We start from the raw sequence: 26791 nt of genomic DNA on the forward strand, positions 1-26791 counted from the left end.
CACGGGGTGCGCTTCACGCGTCTGCCGCTGGAGCGAGGATTGGGCGACTGTACTTGGCTGGAGGCCCCTGCGCGCGCCTTCGCGTGTGCAGTGGAGCGCGATGCCCGGGCTGCTGTGGGCCCCTTCTCCCGCAGTGGCCTAAGGTGAGGACCCCCAAACCGCTGTGCCCTGTTCCTTACCTGGCTCAGGTCCCAGTGGGTCCAGCTGGCTAGCTGAGTACCTTTCTCATCTGCCCTTGGCCTAGCCCTGCCCATCACTGTCCTGCTCGTCTGTGCTCTGATGCCTGGGTATCCACAGGTGGACGGATGCCTTCGTGGGTCTGAGCACCTGTGGCCGGCACATGTCTGCTCATCGTGTGTCAGGAGCACTGGCTCGGGCCCTGGAAGGTACACCCACAGGTCACTCCCTGACAGCGGAGCTGATGGCCCACCCAGGCTACCCCAGTGTGCCTCCCGCTGGAGGCTGCGGTGAGGGCCCCGACGCCTTTTCCTGCTCTTGGGAACGGCTGCATGAGCTGCGTGTCCTCACAGAGCCCACGCTGCAGGCCCGGCTGGCCCAGGATGGCGTGCAGCTCTGTGCCCTCCATGACCTAGAGTCCAAGAGACCTGGTGAAGCCACTCTAGCAACCTTCCTGGAGTCCTCCCAACCATGACCCTGACAGCCAAGGACTAATGCCTTAGTGCTCAGGAACGTGGCAAGGGTTGAGCTTTGGCACAGCCCACAGACAAACCCTAGAGGGGGTTCTGTGACTTCCCTGGGCAGAATGATGCCACCTCTTTGCCCAGATCCTCATGCCTCAGTGTGATAGCCAGACCTTTGGCTGCAGGTGGGTCAGCCTGTGATATCTCAGCATGGAGCCTGCCAAACATTTTCTGCTCTTCACATTTCTACGTAAGCACCGTCTTTGTTTAGGTGTAGTGGGGAGAGATCACTATATTAATAAAGTAATGTGTCTTGTAAAACTTGAATGGTTTATAAACTGTGCCCAGAAAACCGTTACAGACACAGGGGCAGGCAAAAGCAACTCCCAGGGTCCAAACCCGGTCACTATTCCAGAAAAGACATATAAAACAAGTTTCACTCTCATTTTGTTCATGCTTAGCTTTTGTTTTCTTTTGGGAGGTGTGAGAAAAATGTCTCACCTGGATACTTTTTAGGAGGTATATTATAATCTCAATTTTTATTGAAAAAGAAGTCACCTGCCAGTGTAGCTCAGTGGTTGAGCATCAAACTATGAACCAGGAGTCACAATTCTATTCCAGGTCAGGACACATGCCCTGGTGTGGGCTTGATCCCCAGTGGGGGGCATTCAGCAGGCAGCTGATCAATGATTCTCTCATTGATGTTTCTCTCTCTGTGTCCCTTCCTCTCTGAAATCAATTAAAAAAAAAAAGTTTTCCAAAAAACACTTCTAAGCACCCAGATTAGCCATTAACAAGTACTGCCCGGCCCAGGCACTATGCTGAAGTCCCAACTTCAGCTCCAGTCCTCAGGTTGGTGACATTCCTCCACGTTGCATGAGAGAAGCAAGGAGAGAAGCCAATTCGGTGCTGGGGCCGGAAGAACTCAGACCAACTCAGGCTTTGCCTTCTACTGCGTCAGGTGGCTGCCCTGCAGGGCGGGGCACTGAGGTGCTGCCAAGTAACAAGAGCAGGGTGAGGCCACCAGCCTATGGACTTGGCCTTGAGGAAGTCCTGAGGCCCTTGCCAGAGGAACCTTGGAGCTAGAGGGTGGCAGAAGTCAGGCTGCTGTGGGCACAGGAGTGAATAAGGCCCATATTTTGAACTGAATAATTAGACCAAAGGAAGGGCCTGGCTAGTGTGACTCAGTTGGTTGGAGTGTCATCCTGTGCACCGAAAGGTCTTGGGTTTGATTCCTGGTCAGGGCACATACCCAGGTTTCAGGTTCGATCCCAGGTCTGGATGCATTCGGGAGGCAACTGATCCAGGTTTCTCTCTCACACCAATGTTTTTCTCTCTTACCCACTCCCCTCCTCTCTAAAATCAATTAAAACAACAACAACCCAACAACAATGAAGGGAGGCAAGAAAATGTTAACTCCAGAGTTCAGGAAGTTGAGAGGGTCTTGCAGGCCTCTGGCTTTGGGGAAGGGGGAACTGTGGCTGCGCCTGGGCTCAAAGAGACCAGTAGTGGAGCTAGACTGTGTAAGAACACAGGCCATGTGCCCTTGGCTGTCACAGATGCTTAGTCTCTTCCTCTGTAAAAATTGGAATAATGGTGCCCAAGGGGTTGTCCTGAGGTTCAAAGGGAATAAAGTGCTGGGACATGGCAGAGAACCCCAGCCAATGATCAAAGGAAAGGACTGCTTCCTGCTTCCTGGTCAAATAAATCCCAGGTAAGATGTTCCCTCCCAGAAACATGCAGGCCTGCTCTCAGCTGGTGTCATTACAGGCAAGGAACTAGGCTGATAGAAAATAGTGTCAGATGTCCTGGCTCGGTAGAGCATCGCCCCAATGTGCCAAGGTTGTGGGTTTGATCCCCAGCCAGGGCACATACAAGAAACAACCAATATGTCCACAAATAAGTGGAATAACAAATCAATGTTTCTCCTTCTCTCTCCCTTCTTCTCTAAAAACATCAAATTAAAAAAATAAGCCTTAGCCGGCTGTTCAGTGGTTAGAGCACTGGCCCTCAGACTGAAGGCTTGTGAGTTCCATTCTGGTCAAGCCACTTACTGGATCCCTGGCCCCTGGTCAGGGTGCATGTGGGAGGCAACCAATTGATGGTCTCTCTCACATCGATATTTCTCTGTCTCTCCTCCTTCCACTCTCTAAAAATCAATGGAGCCTGGCTGGCATGGCTCAGTGGTTGAGCATCGACCTATGAACCATGAGGTCACAAATTGACTCAGTTTGATTCTGAGTCAGGGCACATGCCCGGGTTGTTGGCTTGATCTCCAGTGTGGGGCGTGTAGGAGGCAGCCGATCAATGATTTTCTCATCATTGATGTTTCCCTCTCTCTCTGAAAGCAATAAAAACAAATTTTTATCAAAATCAATGGAAAAAATATCCCCAGGTGAGGATTAACATAAATAAATGGTCAGGGCCCTGGGCTGAGTCAATGCCTCAGCTGCCCACTGTCCTGGAGACTCAGGAGGAGGTTTCTGGGGGTAATGATCTAAGGACTCCCTCAGGTACACCCTCATTAATTCCATGACCTCAATCAAGATAGCCAGTTTGCTCGCTCTAGCGGGCTTGGCTCAGCATCTAGAGCATGGGCCCTCGGACTGAGGGGTCCTGGGTTTGATGCTGGTCAAGGACACGTACCTCAGTTGCAGGCTCGATCCTGGCCCTGGTCAGGGAGGAGGCAATCAATGTTTCTCTGTCTCTCCCCCTCCCTTCTACTCTAAAAATCAGTGGGGGGGAAAAGATCCTCGGGTGAGGATTAACAAGAACAAAAGATAGCCAGTTTGGCCCTGGCTGGTTTGGCTCAGTGGATAGAGTGTTGGCCTGCAGACCGAGGGGTCCCAGGTTCGATTCCAGTTAAGGGCACATGCTTGGGTTGCGGGCTTGATCCCCAGTGTGGGGCATGCAGGAGGCAGACGATCATTGATGTTTCTCTCTCTCTCCTGCTCCCTTCCTCTCTGAAATCAATAAAAAATAATAAAAAGATAGCCAGTGTGCTCTTCTGCTGAATGTGGGTATCACTCTTTAGGGGCTGATCTGACTGAAGTGATACATAGAGGTGCTGTCTGCTCCCCAGACAGCCAAGGGAGACCCAATAATCTGGACTCTTCAGCTTTTTCTGTGCTTCCTTTGGAGGCTGGGTCATGGGAAGATAGGAGCAGGCAAAAGCTTCAGGAGACCAGAGGCCCTACGACCTGGGCACCAGCCACCCCTCCCGCACCACTGAGTGCAGGCCCACCGCCAGTAAGGAAGAAACCCACACAACCAAACGAGTGTTGGAGAGCATTTTTATTAAGGACAGCAGAACGGGATCGCAGCATCTTTAGAAAGCCTATTCTCTGCCATGGTGGGCAGGGGCAGGGAGGAGGGGGAGGACCTGGCCCACTTTGGTTCAGTTCAGGCGGGTGTGAATTCCTGAGTGGGCTTGGGACAGTGGGTGACAGCTCTCCCCTCCCCGAGGACCCAGCTTATTTGATTTCAGAGCTGCCAGGGCACCAGCGTACTCAAAGCCTGCTCTGAAGGCTCAGCTACCACCCGGAACTGCTGAAGGCTGGATGGAGCAAGCCACCCAGGTATGAGGGAAGGACCCCCCATGGCCTCGTTTTCCCAGGGCCAGGCCTCTCCTGACTGGACAAACCAAGGGGTGCAATGCCAGGGCTAAGAGTCCCCTGAGGTGCTGCCGGCATTGACAAAAGGTACCTCCTGTGGTGAACAGAGAAGTGAAGGACAACAGGCAGGCAGAACTATGCTGGTAGAAACACGAAGCAATGGGATGGTTTCCAAGAATGGCAATAATTTTGGATTCAGAGAAGCAATGATGGTGGCTTACTTGGATAGCTTCCGACAGAATTTGGCATTTTATTACAAATCTGTATGTAAGTGAAACAACGTCCATCAACACCTTTCTGCCAATGAAGAGACAGATGTGGAAATGCTGGCCCAGCTCCCCTGAGCAGGCAGGAGTCTCCAGAGCCTGCCCCTTGAGTATCTTGGACTAAAGCAGCTGAATCAGTGACACACTGCAGGGACCACGTGCCCGGACAACTAAACGACATTAACCTGCACATCATCCCAGTTCTGTGCAGTAAGACCAAGCTGTCTTAGAGGTCATAGCCCTAGAAGGATCTCGTTTTAAAACTAAAATGAGCAAAGTTTAAGTCATTTCTCCACAGAATCTAATACCCCGGAGAGTCAGGAAGGGAAGCTGCCAGTGGCCGAAGCGGAGTTGGTGACACATGGCATTTGGACCAGCAGCTTCCTCTGGGTGTCAGCGACATGTTTTCTCTACTATTTCAGGGACAGTCCCACTTGCTTTGAAAAAGACATTAACATTCAAATCCTTACAAGTTCATCTGAGGATAAATTCTAAGGTCAATTTTTATTTCTACAAAAAAAAGGCAGTCAAAACAATATAAAACACATGTAGAGGATATTACTCAGTGGGCTTCAAGTGGAGCTTGACTCTGCAAAGGCTGTGAGTCCAGAGGGAGGGAAGGCCATCTTGTTCCTGGGCTGGCCTGGCCGGCTGCTTCAAAGGGAGAGGCCAGCAGGGCATCGGTGACCCCGGACTGGTTCTGGCTCTAGCTGAGTCCTGCCAATTCCAACCCTGCAAAGGGTCAAACTGCTGAAGGAGGGCTGAGGCGGGGCTGCTGCACTGAGGAGGTGGAGATCGGGCTCCGTGGCACATTCGGATGGAGCTTGCTGACTGGTGAGCGTGGAATTTCAAATGGACATTCTGGCTTTAGCGTTGTCTGTAAAGGCCAGCACATCTTCTAAAATGGCTGCAGGGAGGAGCGTAAACCTTTGACCTCAGGAGCCTCTCTGATGAGAAATTCCTCACACAAGTGCAGTGTCCTCCGGCTGGCAGGCCCTCCCTGGGTGGCCACAGACCTGATATTGCAGGGTCTTCCCAGGCAGGCCAGGCCAGGCTAGTGTTCAGTCACACACACAGACATCAGGGTTGCCATTTAATCAGTGTTATGATGATAACATTGGCAAGATTTTTACATAAGAAGTGGGCCTCCTTTTCATAGTTATTTTTTGGGGAAGATGGTGGTTTGCTTGCTTTAAAAAAATTGTTTTTAAAGTATGCTATAAATTGGAATCAGGAGGACTTGAATGAACTCCCACACGCACTGCAACATGGGAGAAGAGAAGTCACCAGACCAGATAGAGCTGTCTCTTCTCCTTGCAGAGGTGGGGCCTGGGTCTGGCAAAGTGAATGAATGAAAAAGAAACTGAATGCAAGAGAGTGGCGTTGAAAGGGCATGGGAAGAAAGGGAACCACAACCTTTTATTTTAAACCTTAAGGTCTAAATGTAAATGGAAGATTTTGGATAAATTTGGACAAGAAAAGAAACACCATTCTTTTAGAGTAGACTGAAGCAGTGATTTTTAAAACAAAGAAAGCAGAACTAGAACATCTTAAATTTTTAATCCTTTCTTTACAGGTTACCTAAGACCACTTTTGATTAAGAAAACTGTAGAAAGTTAGTAACTGCCACAAGCAAACGCCAGGTGGTGGCCTGTGTCAATTTTCCACAGAGTCCTGCTTTTCGGGGTTTCTGAATGCACTGCTCGGAGTCTCTGCTCACACTCGCTGGAATGATTGTGGCAGATTTTAATCCACGGGTCGCTTTTTCCCATATTTCTTTGTAAACTTTTTAGCATTCTTACAGAATTTTTTACGGTCTTTAGAGTATTCTTCAGCTAGGTCAGCCTGAAGGGGGTGCTCAGGCTGGGGGTCATTCACCAGTGCTATGAGAGACTGGATTACTGCCAAGAAAAGGAGAAGGCATTGCTGGTTACAATAGTCTCAGAAAGGGCCCAGGCAAGATATGCAACTCTGACTCTAATACTGATTTATATCTATGTGCTTCTAAGACAAAGTGGCCTCTGATTTATCCAAAATTCTAACCACAAGCACTTAACTTTCCTCTGTAATGAGGATAAAGTGATGGACGACAGTCAACAGTGGATAACTGTTCAGAGTGATGCCGCTGCCGCCGCCTCCTCTTCCTCTGAATGTCCCAGCCCCTAGTCACTCTCATCCTTTCCCAGCAGTCTGGAGACATCAGGCCTGGCTCGCTCTCTCTCTCTCTCTCTCTCATGTGTGCATGCGTGAAGCTTCTCCAGGGCAGAGACTGGGTGATGTGTTCCAGAACTGCACTCAGTTCAGGGTAGTGTCAATGAGTGAGTATGAGAATGAAGGGTGCAAGACGGGCCTGCAGCATGTAAATGCATAATGAGTCCACCCTGGAAGACCCCGACGAGCTTTTAAACAAGCTGAGAAAGGGTCATTGGACCACCCTGTCTAACTACTAGGGCAGTGATGGCGAACCTTTTGAGCTCGGCGTGTCAGCATTTTGAAAAACCCTAACTTAACTCTGGTGCCGTGTCACATATAGAAGTTTTTTGATATTTGCAACCATAGTAAAACAAAGATTTATATTTTTGACATTTATTGTATATATTTAAATGCCATTTAACAAAGAAAAATCAACCAAAAAAAAAAAATGAGTTCGCGTGTCACAGGTTCGCCATCACTGCACTAGGGGTTAAAACCACTGGGAGGTTAACCCCCAGTAGCAGTATATTGTCTATTTCAGAAGCAGAAGTCACATCGATGGGCTTGGGTGGGTTCTACAATGCTCCCCCCAAAAGCAGTAAATCCTAGATGTGCTGGAAGGCGAGTCCTGGGCCCTTGGAACGTAGGAGCGAGGAAGATAATGGTAGCATGCCTGGGGCAGGGGCAGGCAAACGCATGGGCTCAGCTCTTCTTTCTCCTTTGCAGCACTTCTACGTTTTGACCAGCTGTGTTTCCAGTTTACAAACTCTAAGAAGCTTGAATAAATCTTCTAGCAAAGCCTCTTCATTCCTTTTAAGTTTGATAGAATAAATAGGTGGCTTCTAGTCTTTTGTTCATAATTAGAAATTGTTTCCTAGCAGAATGGCTGCTTCATTAGCATTTCGGGAACCCCACAGGAGTAAATGCTTTGGGGCGGATGTGGGGGAGCACTGGTGAGTTTCCCTGCCCACTCTCTGTTATGGATACTCAGGCTCTTGGTTTCTTACTATGATTATACCTTAATATCCAATGCATTAGTATAAAATCATTTGGTAATTATTAAGACATGATTTTCAAAAGATACTCACTCTGCAGTTTGCTATTTTCCCAAGAACTTGCTTTTACTTTTTGACCGAGTCTAAATATTTTCAAATTTATTTAGTAGTTCTGATGAGTATTTCATTCTTTCTCTGTTTCCTTTGGGTGCATTTCTGGCTCCTCAGCTAAACTATAATAAACCCAGTTTAGCTTAGCTTGTTTTGATAGTGAGAACACTGATATCTATGACTGCTTGTCAAACTACAACTATGGCCCCATCCCATTATTTTTTTATATATGGAACAGCAGGCTCATTTTATTTTATAAATGTCTGGCTCTGGTTTCTTGATCTCTTTCTTGAGCCAGGTGCGCCCCAGAAACACTTTTTTCTTCCAAAAGAAAGACTAAAAACAGTAAAAATTTACCTCCTATTCTCTCACTGTAGAGGGTAGGGCAAAAGTAAGTTTACAGCTGAGTACACAAAAGTTTATTCTTTTATTATTATGTATTAATTACTGTGTTATTTTCCATATGAACAACTGTAAACCTATTTTTGCCCCATCCTATATATGATCAGAGGGTAAAGCCTATGAAATCTCATTTTTGTTCTTATTGACAGTTTTCTTGTATTAGAGGATGTTAACACTATAATTTCTTCCTTTTTATGGAGATCTAGGGTGCTTCATTCTCACATAGTAAAATGTGAATGGTACGTTCCATAGAATGCTTTATAAAAATGTTAACTAATATCCTCTTTGTTATATTTCTTGAGTCCTTTTTATAACTTTATCTACTTGATTTGTTTTAATAGTGTATGGGGGGTTGAAACTTTCATTTTAAATTGTTTTAATTTTCTCCATACAAATTTTGTTTTGGTTAATTCTCATCCAAGGATATTTTTTCCATTGATTTTTAGAGAGAGTGGAATGAAGGGGGAAGGGCGGGAAAGATACACAACTTGGCAACGGCTCTGGGAGTTGCATTAGTGGCTGACAAGGCATTCCTAAACAAGTGCAGCTATAGCCTTCCAACACAGAGCTAGGAATCTGTCTAATATATATCTATATATGGCATCTGCACTTAAGAATAACTTTGTTGGCCCTAGCACATGCTCGCATTGTGGGCTTGATCCCTAGTGGGGGGAGTGAAGGAGGCAGCCAATCGATGATTCTCTCTCATCACTGATGTTTCTATCTCTCTCTCCCTCTCCATTCCTCTCTGAAATCAATAAAAATATATTTTAAAAAAGAATAACTTTGTCGGCCCTGGCTGGGTAGCTCAGTTGGTTAGAGCATCGTACTGATACACCAAGGTTGTGGATTCAATCTCTGGTCAGGGCACAAAATCAACCAATGAATGCATGAATAAGTGGAACAACAAATCGATGTTTCTCTCTCTCTCTCTCTCAAATACATTGTTTTAAAAAAATAACTGTCAAGCTTTTATAAACATCAAAATGGCCAAATGCCAAATCCACTGGAGATCTTTCTATTCTGACTCAGCATTTAGTGCCCACTCCTTTCTACTACTCAGCTGTGTTGAGCCTGAGGCTGAACTTTGCATGTGAAAGGCTTTCAACACCATCTTTCAGGGGTTCCACTGAAAAATGACTATATCATTCACTGAAAAACTACCTGCAGTCTAGAAAATGCCAGCCTTATCTACTCTCTTTAATCTAAAAAGACCTTATAGTGATTGGCTGGTTACTTATAAGAAAATATAAAATTAGGACTTCAAAACAAAGTTCTGGAACTAGGAAATAAAAACCAGATATGGCCACAACAAAATCTAGTAACTTTCAGGGGACAAGAGGGAGGCCAACAATAATACTGAATTAAGTACTCTCCCACCCCCATGGGTATGTATGCTTATAATTTAAAAAGACCTTATAGTGATTGGCTGGTTACTTATAAGAAAATATAATATTAGGACTTCAAAACAAAGTTCTGGAACTAGGAAATAAAAACCAGATATGGCCACAACAAAATCTAGTAACTTTCAGGGGACAAGAGGGAGGCCAACAATAATACTGAATTAAGTACTCTCCCACCCCCATGGGTATGTATGCTTACACAGACACCCAGAACATGGACACAAACGGCCACATCCAATTCCAGGGAGTTCCAGGCCTGCTAAAGCCAACTATGTGCTTTCATTTGGGCACACAGCCCTTGGGTCTAACTATATCCGCCACCCCCACACCACCCACTCTGAGCCACTGGCTTTCTGCTGCTGCCCACCAGGTGGCTTTGGCTTGTACCCTTCTTTTAGTCTGGAAGGCCCTCTACAACCTCCCATCTTCCTTCATGTCTGAGTACACTTGCTAACTGCTGTGTGAAGCCACTTTAAACACCACTCCACCTTGCCCCCTGAGGCAGCCCCACAATCCTTCATGAACCTCCCAGGAACAGTGCCTACATCCCTCCCTACACTGGCACCAAGTACTGGGCTGGTCTGTCTACATGTGTCCTCACTGGGATGCAAGCACAGGAAGGGCCTCCTCAAACACCTGACACCAACTGTAGGTCAACATGGCCACAGGACTGGTGGGACCTCAGTTGCACTTGTGTGTGCATGGGAGTTCGTAAGTGAGCTTTCTCTGGACTGTGTGTGACGAGGCATTAGAAGGCACCGCGGAGCCCCTGTCCCAGCAGCAGCCCCAGAAGAGCACCATCAGAAGACATAGGAGCATGCTTTACCTTGGTCGGTTTTCGTTGCTGGCTTCCAGTTTTCAGCACTAATTACTGGCAGACAGACCTGTCCCTTTTCATCGATGTTGGGGTGATAGATCTTTGTTTTAAATGTAATCTTCGGTGGTTTGAATGGGTATTCTGCTGGAAAGTTGATTTCGATTCTGAAGGCCCCCTTATCATATGGAGGGTTGTCCTGCGGAGAAAGAGATCGAAATGAACACACCATGGTAAACGAATCTGCCGCTGGGACAGGAATGTTCCGTTAACTTGAAAATTAATTTATTTCAAGTGGCATATCAACTGAAGCTTTACCACCGTTAGGGAAACCACTAATCAATCAGTATTTCTAGAGCAAGATGTCTGCTAAGTTGTGAAAAGGTCTGAGATTGACATTCTGGCTTATTTTCTTTAAACAGACTTTATGTAATAAGAGTCATTTTAGCTTCGCAGCAAGCAAAACTGCCCTGGCCTGCACATACACAGCTTCCCCCACTATCAACATCTTGCAATAATATGGTATATTTGTTACCATTGATCAACCCACAGTGACATATCATTATCACCTAGACTCCATATTTTATTTTTTAAAATATATTTTTATTGATTTCAGCAAGGGAAGGAGAGGGAGAGAGACAGAAACATCAATGATGAGAGAGAATCGTTGATCGGCTGCCTCTTGCACACCGCCCACTGGGGATCGAACCGCGACCTCCTTCCTGGTTCATATGTCGATGCTAACCACTGAGCACATCGGCTGGGCTCTCTCTACTGTTTTCAACAATTTGCATTGTAGGACTTTTCATAGCACAGTCAACAAATATTCTAACATTAATGAATTCCATCATATTCCCTTTGAAAAGAAATATTAGTGGAAATAAGTATTTCTAGAACTGGTTTACCAATCTTTTATGACTACTCTCTGAATTATATCTAAGTTTAAAATTACAATCTCCATGAATTGAATTCAACAAGGAACTTTACCTCTCACAGAACAGAAGTAGCCTTATTGTTATTTTTCATAGAAATATACCATCTACGCCAAAAAAGTAGTACTAAACCTTCCATTGTCCAGGATAATGGCTGTTAGCCCCCTGCCACATGGCCATGGTATGTTCTCTATGCATATACAGTACATACAAAGGCTTTTCATTCTAGATATCTATATATATTACTCATATCTATACTAATAAAAGGGTAATATGCTAATTAGGGCAGACATCTTCCAGATGTCCATCCGGACAATGCCACAGCGGCTGCAAGGCCTGGGGCTCACGGTAGCTATGAGCTCCGGTGGCTGCAAGGCCCAGGAGCGGGCCTAAGCCATCAATAGGACATCCCCTGAGGGCTCCCGGACTGTGAGAGGGGGCAGGCTGGGCCAAGGGATCCCCCACCCTCCAGTGCATGAATTTTCATGCACCAGGCCTCTAGTCCTATATAATAAAAGGGTAATATGCAAATCGACCAAACGGCAGAACAACCGGTCACTATGACATGCACTGACCACCAGGGGGGCAGACGCTCAACGAAGGAGCTGCCCACAGCCCATAGCCCCTGACTGCCCAATGGGGAATGGGGAACTGGGGGTGGGTAGTGGCAGGCGCAGGCAGCACCAGACCAAGGCCCCCGCCCCGCCAGTTGCACCACACACAGAGGGCGACCAGCATCAAGGGACAGACCAGTAAGTGGGCGGGAAAGGCCAACCTCCCAGTCCCTCCCCTGGGGCAGCAGGCTCCAATCACCCGATGGCGAATGGGGAACCGGGGGTGGGTGGTGGTGGGGAGCGGGGCCGGCTGCCAGCTACCCGGGAAGATGGCCCTGATTGCAGGCCAGGCCTAGGGACTGTACCCATGCACCATGTTCATGAGCTGGGCCTCTAGTGTAGTTATAAAACTCGACTTATACTGTCTATATTCTTTCATAACTTTGCTCATGCTGCTATCCATTGTCTTTCAGTCTGCAAGGCAGATGTCCCCAGCTTCTTAGGTCATACTGCCTTGTGGCATTTGTTCACAAAGCCTGTGCCTGGCTTGTTTAAGCTCAGTAGCCTCCACCAACATGAAGGCATAATCCCAGTACCCTAAGGTTGGCAGCAAAATTACTTTTATGTGTGGCCCTGTGTCTTATTTTGCTTCAACCATTACAGCTACAGAAAGAGAGAAGAAGCTACAGAAGAATCAGCAGAGAAGAGCAGGAAACATGGGCCAGTGTTGGGCCCAAGGGAGGAGGGACATTGCTCCACCGTAAGGCCAGAAAGGCAATACAGAAGGAAGAAGGAAGAAATCTGGTGGGTGAGAATTTCCGGTGCAATGGGCTACACAATGCGAAAGAACACAGAAAGGAAGGCGAGAAATCTGAATGACAAGTGTATCTACAAAAAGTGAAGGAAGGAAACCAAAGCCTCAAACACACTCCTGGAGGCAGGGCTAATGCTGAGGGAAATCTTCCTTCTTCCTCGACCAAAAAAGAACCTCTAACAATGAAGGAGCTTTTATATTGTGCCCGGGACTGTCTGTGCCAAGTGCTTTTTGTCAAGAACACCACACCAATTACCAGAGCCAACAGAAAGGGGGGGGGGGTGTGTGACCCAAACTGCCTCATAGATATCCAAATATCTGACTAGCTTCAGCAAGTTTTTAGGTTTTGTTACAAGTGGGGGGAAAGTTTTTTAATTGAGGTGAAATTCACAAACATATAATTAACTAACATAATTAATATACATTGCTATATAAGTTTAAGGAATACAGCATGATGGTTTGATTTACATATATTGTGAGATGGTGGCCAAGTTGGTGGGATCCTGGCTGCATTTTGATTACCCGTCTTCTCCATTAATCCAGGAGATGCCTGAGAGCAGGGACCTGAGGTGTCCTCAGCACCAACCAAACATTTGCTAACTTTATTGCTAACCGATCAGATTCTCTGCATGATGATAAAATCATCAACACAAGTGTTTATGTTATTCTTTCGAACATGTCCAAGAATGTCGGCTCTCAGAATAATGGCTTAATATACCTGAAACACAATGATCCCAGCACCTAGAACAGTGTTATATAGAAAACATTATTTCTACATCTCTGTATCCCAGTCACCAGTCACAAGCTTATAGCCGCTAATAAAGTAGGAGGTATGAGAGCCTCATCACCAATCTAGGAGGTAGGGATTCAGTTCCAGGACATTCACATAAAACAATTTCTTGTTAGGAAAGAAAAATTGATCTTACTGCTTTTAAAAATCAAAGCTTAAATAAATTAATATATAAATACGCCCTGGCCAGGTGGCTCAGTTGGTTGGAGCATCATTCCATACATCAAAAGGTAGTGGATTCGATTCCTGGTTAGGGCACATAGCCAGTTTGCGGGTTCCATCCCTGGAGCAGGAGGCAACCAATCGATGTTTCTCTCTCACATCCATCTCACATCAATGTTTCTGTCTCTCTCACTCCTCACCTTCCTCTCTCTGAAATCAATTAAAAAAAAAATTAAAGCTAATTACAACTGAATAATTTTAAAAATAACCCAATTTAAAAATGGGCAAAGTACTTGAATATACATTTCTCCAAAAAAGAGACATAAATGGCCAATAAGCACATGAAAAGATGTTCATTACCTTAGCCATCAGGGAAATCAAAACCACAATGAGAAACCACTCTACACCTACTAGGATGGCTGCAATCAAAAAGACTGACAACATCCACTGTCAGCAATATGTGCAGAAAGTGGACTCCTCTTACACTGCTAGTAAGAATGTAAATGGTATAGCCACTGTGGAAATAGTCTAGCAATTCCTCAAATGAATAAACATAAGGTCACTACATGACCCAGCAACCCCACCATATGACCCAGTAAATTACCCAAAAGAAATGAAAACATGTCAACATAAAAACGTGTACATTGCCCTCAGCGGTTTGGCTCAGTGAATAGAGTGTCGGCCTGCAGACTGAAGGGTCCCAGGTTCCATTCTGGTCAAGGGCACATGCCTGGGTTGTGGGCTCGATCCCCAGAAGGGGGCATGCAGGAGGCAGCCAATCAGTGATTCTATTTCATCACTGATGTTTCTCTCTCTCTCAAATCAATAAAAATATATTTAAAAACAACAACAAAAACCATGTACATGAAAGTTAATAGCAACATTATTCATAATATCCAAAAAGTGGGAACAATCCAAATATCCATCAACTGGTGAGTAAATAAGAAAACTATGATTATATCCATTACAATAGAATATTACTTGGTAATAAAAAGGAATTGAGTATTGATACGTGCTACGACATGGATGAACCTTGAAAATATTATGTTAAGAGTCGGCCTGGTGGTCAAATCCCTCTAGTATTAACTACAACAATCAAGGCTTAACTAGAACAAGACTGCGCACAAAGACCACAAGGGGGTGCACCAAGAAAGCATAAAAAATGCGGAGACAAAAAAACATGACAGAAATGGAGGATATAGAGCTAAAAAACGCAATTTTGAGGGCTTGCAAAAATGTGCTAAATATTATGTTAAGAAGCCACATACAGGCTCAGCAGGTGTGGCTCAGTGGTTGAGTGTCGACCTATGAACCAGGAGGTTATTGGTTCAATTCCTGGTCAAGGCACATGCCCAGGATGCTGGCTCAATCCCCAGTGGGGGGCGCGTAGGAGGCAGCTGATCAAATATTCTCTCTCATCATTGATGTTTCTATCTTTCTCTCCCTCTCCTTTCTCTCTGAAATCAATAAAAATATATTTAAAAAAATAAAAAGGCCAGGGCATCAAAAATTTTAAGAGAAAAAAAAAAAAAAGCCCTGGCCAGCTTGGTTCAGTGGTTAGAGTATTGGCCTTCCATAGACAGAAGGGTCATGGGTTAGATTCCCGTCAGGGGCACATACCTGGGTTGCAGGTTCGATTCCCGGCACCCATTGGGGTGCATTCGGGAGGCAATCAATTGATGCGTCTTTCTCACATCGATGTTTTTCTCTCTCTGTCCCCTTCCCTTCCACCCTCTCTAAAAAGTAATGAAAAAATATCCTGTGAAGATTAACAAACAACTAAACAAAAATTTTAAGCTATACCTTTAAATTAGAAATTTTTGAATAAACAAAAATTTTAAAAAATATACAGTAAGCTGAAAAATATTTGTCCCAGACACAAGGGATTAATCCAGAATTCCTACAACTCAACAAAAACATTCTAAAAACCTAATAGATAACAGACTGCAGAAATATAAAGTCAATAAATAATAGTGAAAAGAAATTTCAATTGTAATAGCAAAATTTTAAAAATGGAAATTACTATGGTCTGAATGTCTGTGTGCCACCTCCCGCAAAATTATATGTTGAAACCTAATGCCCAAGGTGATGGCATTAGGAGGTGGGGGCCTTTGGGTAGTGATTAGGTCATTAAGACAGAGCCTCACGAATGGGATTAGTGCCAGAGAGAGCTAGGATAGAAGAAGTCTGTGACCAAAAGAGGGCCCTCATATGACTGTGCCCTGACTCAGACTTCCAGGCTCCAGAAATGTGAGAAATACATGTCTGTTGTTTGGTAACCAGTCTAGTATTTTGTAATACAGCAGCCTGAATGAGACTAAGACACAAATCAAATGGAGAACTTTTGCATCAAAATGGCAACAATTTCTTTCTGTATGTCTGTTTCATAGGCTCTCTGTTACATATTGACAGGTTTTTTGTTTTGTTTTTTTTTCAAACAATAAGAGGAAGTTTATTTAGAAAGTTACAGAGGTAGTACAGGTGAGCCAGAGGGGCTTCGTAGGCTCAGGACACGGTTACGGAAGCAGAGGAGGGCCCTAGGACGGGAAGGGGAAGGGCCACGGTGAGGTACCAGGGGAAGAAGAGGGGGATGGGAAAGGCGCAGGCATGCTCCCCAGAGGGAGCAGGAGGGAGAATACATATTGAGTTTTCCAGAGAACAGGACAGTTTTTAATAAGAGTGAGACTAGGCACTTCACACATGCACTTATTGAACTTTTATTATTATAATTTTTTTGTAGAGAGGAAGGGAGAGAAATAGAGAGTTAGAAACATTGATTAAGCTGCCTCCTGCACACTCCCCACTGGGGATGTGCCCGCAACCAAGGTACATGCTCTTGACTGGAATGGAACTGGGACCCTTGAGTCTGCAGGCCGACGCTCTATCCACTGAGCCAAACCAGTCAGGGCTTTATTGAACTTTTAAAACAACTAGACGTAAGGATATTAGGACAAACTGCATAACTTGTCCAAGATCAACAGGGGCAGGGCTGGATTCTCACCTAGGTCAACTGGACCCCACAGCCTAGAAGGTGAAGTCAGTGCCACTCAGAACCCCCTTAAAAAATACCCAGCAATTTTGCCCAGCCAGTGTAGTTCAGTGGTTGAGCATCGACCCATGAACCAGGTGGTCACCGGTTCAATTCCTGGTCAAGGCATATGCCTAGGTTGCAGACTCAATCCCCAGTTTGGAGCGTGAAGAAGGCCGATCAATAATCATTGATGTTTCTATCTCTTTCTCCTTCTCCCTTCCTCTCTGAAATCAATATGTATATAGTAGGACAATTCTATCTGGAAATCTTCTGAATAGCAGAGGACAATCCCTGTGGTGAAAAGCAAATGTATGGGTCTCTCTGAAATAACACATGTGCGCATGCACACACATGTGCACACATATATTTTTTTAATATACTTTTACTGATTTCAGAGAGGAAGGGAGAGAAAAACATCAATGATGAGAGAGAATCCTTGATCGGCCACCTACTGCACGCCCCTCACTGGGGATAAAGCCCGAAACCTGGGCATGTGCCCTTGACTGGGATCGAACTCAGGATCCCTTCAGGCCGATACTCTATCCACTGAGCCAAACTGGCTAGGGCAATAAAAACATTTTTTTAAAAAAAATGCCTAGCAACTTCCATGACAGCCAAGGATACATATAGGAACTTGTGCAGACAGTGTCCATAGGAACATAAATTGGCACAGTCTTTCTGGAAAATAAGTTGATGATATATACAAACGCTCAACTTATAGTGGGTTACCTTCTTTTTTCCAAACCGACTGGGCTATATATAATGCATTACCTTTTTTAAAAAAATATATTTTTATTTTTTATTTCAGAGAGGAATGAAGAGGGAGAGAGAGAGAGAAACACCAATGATGAGAGAGAATCATTGATCGGCTGCCTCTTGCACGCCCCCTACTGGGGATCGAACCTGCAACCCCAGCATGTGCCCTTGACTGGAACCGAACCCAGGACCTTTCAGTCCGCAGGCCAACGCTCTATCCACTGAGCCAAACCCAGGGCATGTGTTACCTTTTACTAGTAATAAACCATCACAATTTGAAAATATTGTAAATTGAAAATGTGTTTAACCTACAGAACATCCCACCTTTGCCTACATTTCTACTGCATGCATGTTACTTTTGCACCATTGTAAAGTTGAAAAAATTGTAAACTTATCCGGACTGGGGTGGCTCAGTGGTAATCTTAAATCAGGGACTGTCTGTACAGCCCTACAGATGGCCCGTTCCTTATATATAAACCTGACCCCAATGAAATATATACTATAGGATATTATATAATTCTTAAGATCAGAATCTAAAAGAAAAAAGATACACTGAGTTTCCCACATTAGTTTTAAAATGGAAAAACATTAATAATCTAAATGGCCAATATGAAAAGAATGATTAAATAAATGATAATATAAATATTATGGGATATGATACAGTTATTTTAAAAATATGAAATAATTATGAAATTACCTAACAGCCCATTAAAGAATGCACATAAAAAAGCTGGGAGGGCCCTAGCTTGTTTGGCTCAGTGGATAAAGCATCAATCTGCAGACTGAAGGGTCCCGGGTTTGATTCTAGTCAAGGGCACATGCCCGGAACATTTCTAGGGTACCATGCCTTTATCAGCCTGGCCCTGCTTTCATCCCAGCTGCGTAGACTCCAGGTGAGTTTAGTAGAAGAGTCCCCATACTGACCCAGCTCCTACCTCACCATAGGAAGATCTGAGGCCCAGGTATGAAGTACTAATGGGGACCCTGGAGTAATGAGTTGCAAATTGCGTCCTTGAAACTCTCCTCACACCAATCCAGGGGCCCTGGGCAATGATTACAGGAAGACGTGAGAGAGGAATGGGAAGAGGCAGCATGAGCAGGGGTGAGGGCAGCCCTGGTCATGGTCTACTATCTCTGGGCACAGCTTCCCTAAATGGAAAGTGAGGCTTGGCATGAACACTCGCCAGAGCCTTGGCTCAAGCACACTGGATTCTACCAGCCAGTCACCACCTTGGGCCCATTCCACAGGCTCTGCTAACATGACACCAGAGGAAGGCTTTGGTGTACACTGGGGTCAGAGTCGGCCTGACAACCATCAACTCTTGGAGCTAGCCTTCAGTCTTTCAGGCCATGGAGCTCACTGGGTAGACCAGCTGTGGGCAAACTACGGCCCGCGGGCCGGATCCAGCCCGTTTGAAATGAATAAAACTAAAAAAAAAAAAGACCGTACCCTTTTATGTAATGATGTTTACTTTGAATTTATATTAGTTCACACAAACACTCCATCCATGCTTTTGTTCCGGCCCTCCGGTCCAGTTTAAGAACCCATTGTGGCCCTCGAGTCAAAAAGTTTGCCCACCCCTGGGGTAGACTGTCTAAGCCTGACTGCTCAATGGCATCCCATTCATTCTTATCAGTTTTCAAATGATGCAGACTACCTGTTTACTTCTTAAATTAGTAGGTGGTCAGATGGTCCTGACTATCCTTCCACTCAGCACATACCAGGTCCCCACAGCAGGGAAGGGCTGGGGTTACCAGCTGACCCTCCCCAGTCAGGAGCTTCTCCACTGTACCTGTACCCTGTACCATCAGCACCATAACCTGTACCCTGAGCACCATCACCTCCAACCCTGGAGAAATTTAAAAGACTCCATCTTTTCAACCAGAGTGCAACCTCCCAGATTTAAAATTTCTGAATGTGTACTAAAAACTACAAAGTATATATTTCCCTATTTATCCAAATGATTATGAAAATAAATTACAAATCCAATATTTGCCATTCAAGTTCCAGGGACTTTAAAAGAAGTCATGATCTGCACCAGCATCAAGAAGAAAGCATCTATAGTAAGCATGCTTTATGTTCCGCTTTAACAAAGTAGCCAATCTGCCCATAAAGAAAGATTTTATACAACAATGTGGGGTAGAGCTAGGCACAAGGAAAGGGCCTGAGGCTTAAATGGTGAAAGTGGAGAAGAAAAGAGAAGGTGGGTGGATGCAGAACAGGAAGGAAAGGGAGCACACTGAAAGGTCTCAGATGTGAACAGGGAGACTAGAAGGTTGACAATGTCAAGTCAGGCTGCTTCCTGGACAGAGGGTGAGTCTCTGGGGAGAAGGCAGGAATGGAGGCAGAGATGGGCTCCTTCACTTACAGTAATAACCTAGTAACCAACGATGCTGGAAGAAACAGGGATCCCCAGAAACAAAACAGAATGAGAGAAAGGCGAGAGACTAAATTAGATTTATGTCTAAGAGTTAAGAGGAAGCAGCAGGACAGAAGCACATAGCACACTCAGGAGGCAAGTAGGGTACACGGCTCCTGGGCTGCAGAGCCAGAGGTGTGAGGACTGAGGGGAGCCTGTGTGCTTGGTGTGAAGCAGCTTCAGGAGGGTGAAGAAACTGGGATCACAGACTGGAGTTAGTACAGAACAAGTCTCTTTGAGGGGTAAGGAGCTGAAAGGATGGAGAAAGAGCAGACACTAAACCAAGAAGGTAGTAAGGTCACAGGAAAGCTGCTCTTAGGAGGAGGTCGGAGCCTGTCTGGAGGCAGAAGTCAGTGAAACAGGGAGCTGGAATCACTGGGGGCAGACCCTGGGAGAATGAGTTGCCAACTGCGTACTTGAAACTCTCCTCACACCAATCCAGGGCCCTCACTTCTAGTTGTCCTAAAAGATACTGGTGAGGGGAACAGGTGGGCCTCGAAGCAAAGAGATTTGAGACAAATGGGAGGCACACACTGGAGGGTACCAGGAATAAAGCCTGGAACACAAATGTACAGAGGGTTAGAGACACGGATGAGGGTTAGGGCCCAGGCAGGAAAGCACAGAGAAGATCTAGATGGGAACACCCGCCATCTCCCAAAAGAGGTCAGAGAAGGTGGCTGTCTAGCCACATGAGGTCAGGCCCAGAGAAGCCAGGGAAGATAGGAGCACAGACACGCACACTCTACTTCTTTCCCGGGTTGGTAACAACAGACCTGGAAAGCTCGGGACACCCAGAATGTTACAAAACCAGCGCAAAGTTGGGATTCTACTGAGGAACCCAAGGCTATAGTCCCTACCTTATTACCCGCCGCTGTGCATCTGTTGGTTGCCTATACTAAGTTTCCTTAGGAGTTAGAGAGACAAGCCCAACAGCACACACATCACCTGGAGAAGAATCTGATAAGAAGTGAAGTGTTCAATACTCACAGGAACAATAAGCCCTTGCCAAGTCAATAAATTAGCTTCATCAACCTGGATGTTACGGAAGTTTTTCATTCCACATTTGCGGATTTCTTCAAGCTCCTGTTGATTGACAAAGCATAAATGGGTGTCAAACAGAGGAAAGCACCACATATTAAGATCCCCCTGACTTCCTCAAATTAAAAACTGAGTGCCAACACCACCAACGATAACATTTCACTGTGGACTAGATCATGCCTGGTCTGGTTAAGAGGCCCAGAGCCATGGTGGTCCCCTCAACCCACGCCCCAGACCAAGACAAGTCCCACCTTGGTAAACCCACAGTACTCAACAGGGTAAGTGACTGTGCTCCTACGAAAGCACTGCCTCCTCTCTAGGCTGTCACCACACAACAGGGGCACAAGAAAGGTACTACAGACCTGATTTCTAACCGAGCTTTATTAAGCACTGACTGTGTGTCAGACGGCGAGGATAAAGATGAATAAAGTGGGACCAGGAGAACACACATACCCACAAAGTGTTCTACCCAACGCTGTAAGTGCGATTTCAGGGCTCCGCCTCAGCATGGGCACACAGCGAAGAGAACAACTATCCAGTCTGGGATGGGAGGGGGACAGAAAACCTTCACTGAGCCTCGGTTTCCTCAGCTGCAAAACAGGGATAGCAAGACCCAGAGCTGTAGACAATGAAGGGGAAACCACGTTGTAAGCAACAGAACCCCTTGCAAATACCAGGGATTATTATTATACAGTCAACGCAGCCAACACCATCTCATCCGGAAAGAATGACCACCCTGACTACTTCAAGGCCCTGCCTGACATGTGTTTGGTCTGGAATTGTCTATCAACTGTGCACCAACCAGACATTTCCCGCTGTTTTCCCAATAACTCAAATGAACATCCAATAGGTGTTATAGCCCAGCGTCCTCCATTCTCAGATACCTGGAGTGATGTGCTGCCCCCCAATTCCCCAATCTGGCCACTCATCCATGGCACAACAGCCTCCTCTACATCTTTTGAGTGCCTTCCCTTCTGCAACCCCAGAGCACCACCCAGCTGAGCCCCGCCTCCTCTGCTGCACTGGAAGGACAGCCTACTCACTGGTCTGGCTTCCTCCTTGGTGGCCCAACCCATGAACCCCACCAGACCTGGAAGGACCCTCCTTGTTTTGGTGCTCTGGCTCACAATGGCATGGAGGCTCTGAATGAGTCCCCACATCAAATCCAAAAGATATCTACACCCCCTATTCCGATCACACAGCTGACAGTTACAAGGCACCCGAAGGACACAATTCCCAAAGAAGGGCAACTGAGCCAGTGCTACAGGTTCTAGGTTGGAGGATGTGCGATGCCTGGCATGGAGTGGGCTGAGAAAGACAGCATGTCGAATGAACATGCAAGAGACAGGGGGCCACAGTGACACCTCAGGGCAGATGACAAGCCCAAATTTCTTCCCACAGGGTCCTGCTGCTTGTTCAACCTTAGCTACCCACTACAACTGTCTAGGTCTGGGTCCCAGCCTGGAAAATTCTGGTCCAGCAAGTGTAGGGTGGTGAAGTTTGAAATGGATTTTAAACAAGCTACAGTGGACGAGAGCCACTGCCACTGAGAGACTGAATTCCATGTCTAAGCAATGTGCAGCTTCAGTGAGGGAAGATGCTAGCGGCAATGGCTGTGACCCCTGCAGTGGGGGAAGGGGTGGCCTGGACCCTTTTCCTGAGCCTGCAGGAGGGAAAGCATGGAACCTGACAGACGACTCAACCTGCTAACTAGTCCTCCTACTAATGCCCGGGACTCATCAGAAATGCTCACCTTGGAATTATGCAGTCTGGGCAGATTAAGGAAGGGGAAAAGGCTGCACACCCATACGACCACCTTGGCCCACTCCTCTCCAAACAGAACGAAAGCTCCGTGAGGGCAGGTGTGAGGACAGGAATCAGGAAACCTCAGAAGCCCCAACACTTCAGGATAGTGAACAGATGGGAAGCTGGGGCTTGGGGAAGGAAAGGGGGCTCTGGAATGGGAAGGGATCTTTATTTTGATTTTCTGGTACTTGGCTCAAGATATTAGAGTTAAGATGCATGGCTAGAGACAAAAGATATCATGTCCTTAAGAGCCAAGTCCTAACAACTATCAAAAACGTAGACAGGAAAAAATTCCAGATAAACTATCTACCTCTCTCCCTTCCTCTCTATAAAAAACAAACAAACAATAAAATATATATTAAAAAAAAAATATGAAACTATATTTTATGGCTTCAGAAATCCATATACTAACAACATGAAGTATGGATGATAAATACAAGAATGTAAATTTCAAAAGAATTACAAAAATATGCCAAGATGGGGGTCAACTGCAATATAGCAGTGAAAAACTGAATCTTATATATAAAAAAGGAAAAAACAACAAAAGAAAAATTGCATCTTGTTCAAGAGAAAGGGAGGAACAAGTGAGCACTGTGCATAGGGGTGAGGAAAAGCACCCACTGGTGCTTTGATAGCAAGAGATACATGAACAAAGACTAAAGTCATACTGTGGGAGGAGGAGGCCACATACCTCCTGGCCAACGAAAAGGCAGCAAGCACTAATGGTGGCAGGGCTGGGAGGCTCAGGGAATCCAAAGTGCAACTACCAGAAAAACATTCAACTTACCTTGCTCTCAAGTTAACCTCACCAAAGACGGAAGAGGCAACATCCTTTGCATAATTCTAACCAACAAGGAAGTACTAATTATAAGACAGAAGTGAAAGAAACCAAGACAAACAAACAAGCAAGTCCGTCCCTAATCTCCAGGGGACACTGGGCAGCCCCCTAGGACAGTGTTTCTCAACAGGGTGGTGCCAGCATCCAGCAGGACTCAGCACTTGAGCATCCCAGCCCTGCCCATTAGATGCCAGACATTGTGATACCACCCCACCCTGATTTCCCAATGTCCTGAAGAGTCCAGTTGCTGAGAACCATTGGCACGACCAGGGGCCAGGTTGCTAAAAGTCCTGCATTGCACAAGATGATCGTGCAGACAAGAACTATTCAACCCAAAATGCCAATCACACCTCCACTGAGGAGAACAACTTAGAGAAGATGGATTCAAGTCATTCAGAGAAAAGGTAGATTCATCTGAAGGTATGAAACTCGAAAAGGCAAGATGACTCAAGAGTACTGACAAACCCTCAAGCAAAACTGCACCCCTGTACTGAGAATGAAGAACTGGGGAAGGAATATAATGAAACCAATGCAAACTCAGAGTTCAAATTTCAAATGATGGATGAAAGGACCCAACGAAGAAAAAGTGTGAGAGAGGGCCCACTCTAGAAGAACAAAGTCAGGAAAGCTATAGCCAAGAATGACAGAAACTTTACAAAATATGCCCCACAAAGGTTTGTTTCAGTTCTGCTCAGAGCAAGAGGCAGTCCCCTGTCAGCTGCTCGGGACTGACAAACCAAGAGCTCAAAGGAAAGCAGAACCAGGCAACTCACACGTTCCTTCTCCCCGTGGGGGTAAGCAGGCTGCCCAGCCAGGGTAAGTGATGAGGGAGAAAGAGCAATGCTTCTCACAATGAGGTCCATCTCTGAGCCCAGATGTGGATCTCAGTGTATTGCAGGATGTGAAAAAGAGCCTGGGTGTGCTTATCAGCTCTTCAAAGGGGGAAAAGCTCATTCCCCCCCAAACTGCAGCTCAGAGAGCTTGATGCTCACTCCAGGTCAAAGTGTGGCATGCAGCAGAGAAGAGCCACTGCCTAACAGCTCTGCAGGCACCAACAGGGAGGTGGCCTTGGCCCCAGCAGGAGTGCACTGCTCCAAGTCCTGCACAAAAGGCTCAGCTCAAACAGTGAGAGACAGGATACAGTTGTACACAATAAGCACTGTCACACAACTCAAATGTGTGCAACGAAGTTTGGGCAAAGTATTTATAGCTTGTGGCTGCGGTCCTCTTTAAGAAATCCAGACAGAGGAAAAATCAGCTGTGCAAGTCAGGGCTGCTTCAGATGTCTTATCACTACTCTGGACCAGCAGGTCTCAAGGTAGGGGGTGATTGTAGTTTTCAAAACCATATTCCTTATCATCCTGTAATTTTCATTTGCAAAGTAGGAAAAGGTGCTCTGTGCCCCAAAAGAACTACAGGAAGTAAAGCTGAATGCCATCTTCTTGGCTGTTGAGGCTGGATTGAGAGAGAGAAGCGCTGCTCTGTAGAAGCCTGCAGGTAAGAGCATGGGTGGCCCAGCAGGCAACAGCAGAGGGTAACAGCTTCATAGAAGAGAAGCTCTGAGATGGGCCTTGAATGATGGGAGAAGCCGAACTTCTAGAGAGAAGAGAACAGGCATTTGTGTGTGGGAAATGTACTCAAAAACATTAGAAATCACAGGGGAAAGTTTTAGGGAAGTTTTAGAGTTTGGCTAGAGTGAGTATTAACTTTGGGGACTTCTCCAGGGTATGTGCCCAAGCCCCTTGGGAAGTTATTCAACACCCATGGAGAGGTGGGGGTGGGTCAGGGGCAGAGGGGGTAGAGAAGGAGGGAAAAGAAAGATGGACTTGTGCCCAGGCCCCCTATAGATCTGCAGAATCAGAACCTCCTGAGTTCAGCTGAGCACTTGTGCCTGGGGATCCTCAGGTGACAATGATATGCACCCTGCTTAAGAACCACTGCACTCATCCAACTGGAGTCTTCTAGCAAGGAAGACGCTGAGGCCCTGATTTAGTGCCATTTCCAGTTAGAAATAAGCTTCTAAAAGAGCTAACATCGCCCCAGCTGGTTTTGCTCAGTGGATAGAATATTGGCCTATGGACTGAAGGGTCCCGGGTTTGATTCTGGCCAAGGGCACGTGTCGGGGTTGTGGGCTTCATCCCCAGTAGGGGGCATGCAGGAAGTAGCCGATCAATGATTCTCTCTCATCATTGATGTTTCTATCTCTCTCCCCATCTCCCTTCCTCTCTGAAATCAATAAAAATATACTTAAATACATACACACATACATACATACAAGAATTAACATCTATCAGGGCCAGGTACATGGAAACTATATAAGTTCTGAAGTTGTTGTTTTTTTAAAGTGAATGCTGCCCTGGCCATTGTGTGGTTCAGTTGGTTGGGTGTTGTCCCGTGTACCAAAAGGCTGCTGGTTTGATTACTGGTCAGGGCACAGGCCCGAGTTGTGGGCTCAATCCCAGGTGGGAGGTGTGCAGGAGGCAGCCAATCAATGTCTCCTTCTCACATTAATGTTTCTTTCTCTCTCTCTCTAAAAAAATCAATAAAAACAACTTTAAGGAGTGAATGCTGATTGCAGCTTACAGTGCTTATTTTACTGTTCTCTATTCTGAAGATTCCTATACGTAATAGGATCAGAATATCCCAATCTCCAACCATGCTCTTCTTTATTTTATATAGTATACATAGAAATACTATTTGATCTGGCAGACGGTTGCTTCAACAGCTGCCAAATAATCAGTGGACTAGAAAGAGCAGAAGCTTCTGGGTCAGGCAGGGCTGGCCTCAACCCTACCAGCCCCACCCTCCACACCAACCTGAAGCTCTAAAAAGTCTACCATCTTACCTGAAAAAAATATAAGAAACCTACTTCACAGGGCCCTAATGAAAATTACAAAAAATGTTATATGGTGCTTAACACAATACCTCTGTAAGTACTCAATTAATGGTAGTTTTACTCCCTTCCAAAATTGTATCACCATATTTCTTAAAATAATAAAGTTTTACCCTAGCTGGTTTGGCTCAGTGGATAGAGCATTGGACTGCAACTGGAAGGTCCCGGATTCGATTCCAGTCAAGGGCACATATCTCAGTTACAGGCTGGATCCCTGGCCCTGGTAGGGGTACGTGGGGGAAGGCAACCAATCGATGTGTCTCTCACATTGATGTTTCTTTCTCTCTGTCTCTTCCCCTTCCTTCCACTCTCTCTAAA

General features: G+C 45.8%; 2 protein-coding genes across 5 annotated transcripts in view; one reads left to right on the forward strand and one right to left on the reverse strand.

The window, feature by feature from the left end:
• The window catches only part of YDJC (YdjC homolog (bacterial)), a 2337-nt gene extending 1375 nt beyond the window's left edge, over nucleotides 1-962 (forward strand). The window contains exons 2-3 of the mRNA XM_005875578.2: nucleotides 3-143; nucleotides 298-962. Of these exons, the coding sequence (XP_005875640.1) occupies nucleotides 3-143; nucleotides 298-652 (496 nt within the window). The 3' untranslated portion in view covers nucleotides 653-962. The remainder of the gene's footprint in view (nucleotides 1-2; nucleotides 144-297) is intronic.
• A 5305-nt stretch (nucleotides 963-6267) lies between these two features.
• Nucleotides 6268-26791, reverse strand: part of UBE2L3 (ubiquitin-conjugating enzyme E2L 3) — a 23230-nt gene continuing 2706 nt past the window's right edge. For 2 of the 4 annotated variants that reach the window (XM_014547099.1, XM_014547100.1), the window contains exons 2-4: nucleotides 20886-20981; nucleotides 10452-10638; nucleotides 6268-6422 (exon numbers count right to left, since the gene is read on the reverse strand). In XM_014547099.1, the coding sequence (XP_014402585.1) occupies nucleotides 6268-6422; nucleotides 10452-10638; nucleotides 20886-20981 (438 nt within the window). Of the gene's footprint in view, nucleotides 6423-10451; nucleotides 10639-20885; nucleotides 20982-21389; nucleotides 21532-24353; nucleotides 25135-26791 lie in introns of those variants that run through there. The other 2 variants (XM_005875502.2, XM_005875503.2) reach the window with 2 other exon arrangements.

Source organism: Myotis brandtii, unplaced genomic scaffold (genome assembly GCF_000412655.1).
Source record: "Myotis brandtii unplaced genomic scaffold, ASM41265v1 scaffold463, whole genome shotgun sequence".
Classification (NCBI taxonomy): domain Eukaryota; kingdom Metazoa; phylum Chordata; class Mammalia; order Chiroptera; family Vespertilionidae; genus Myotis; species Myotis brandtii.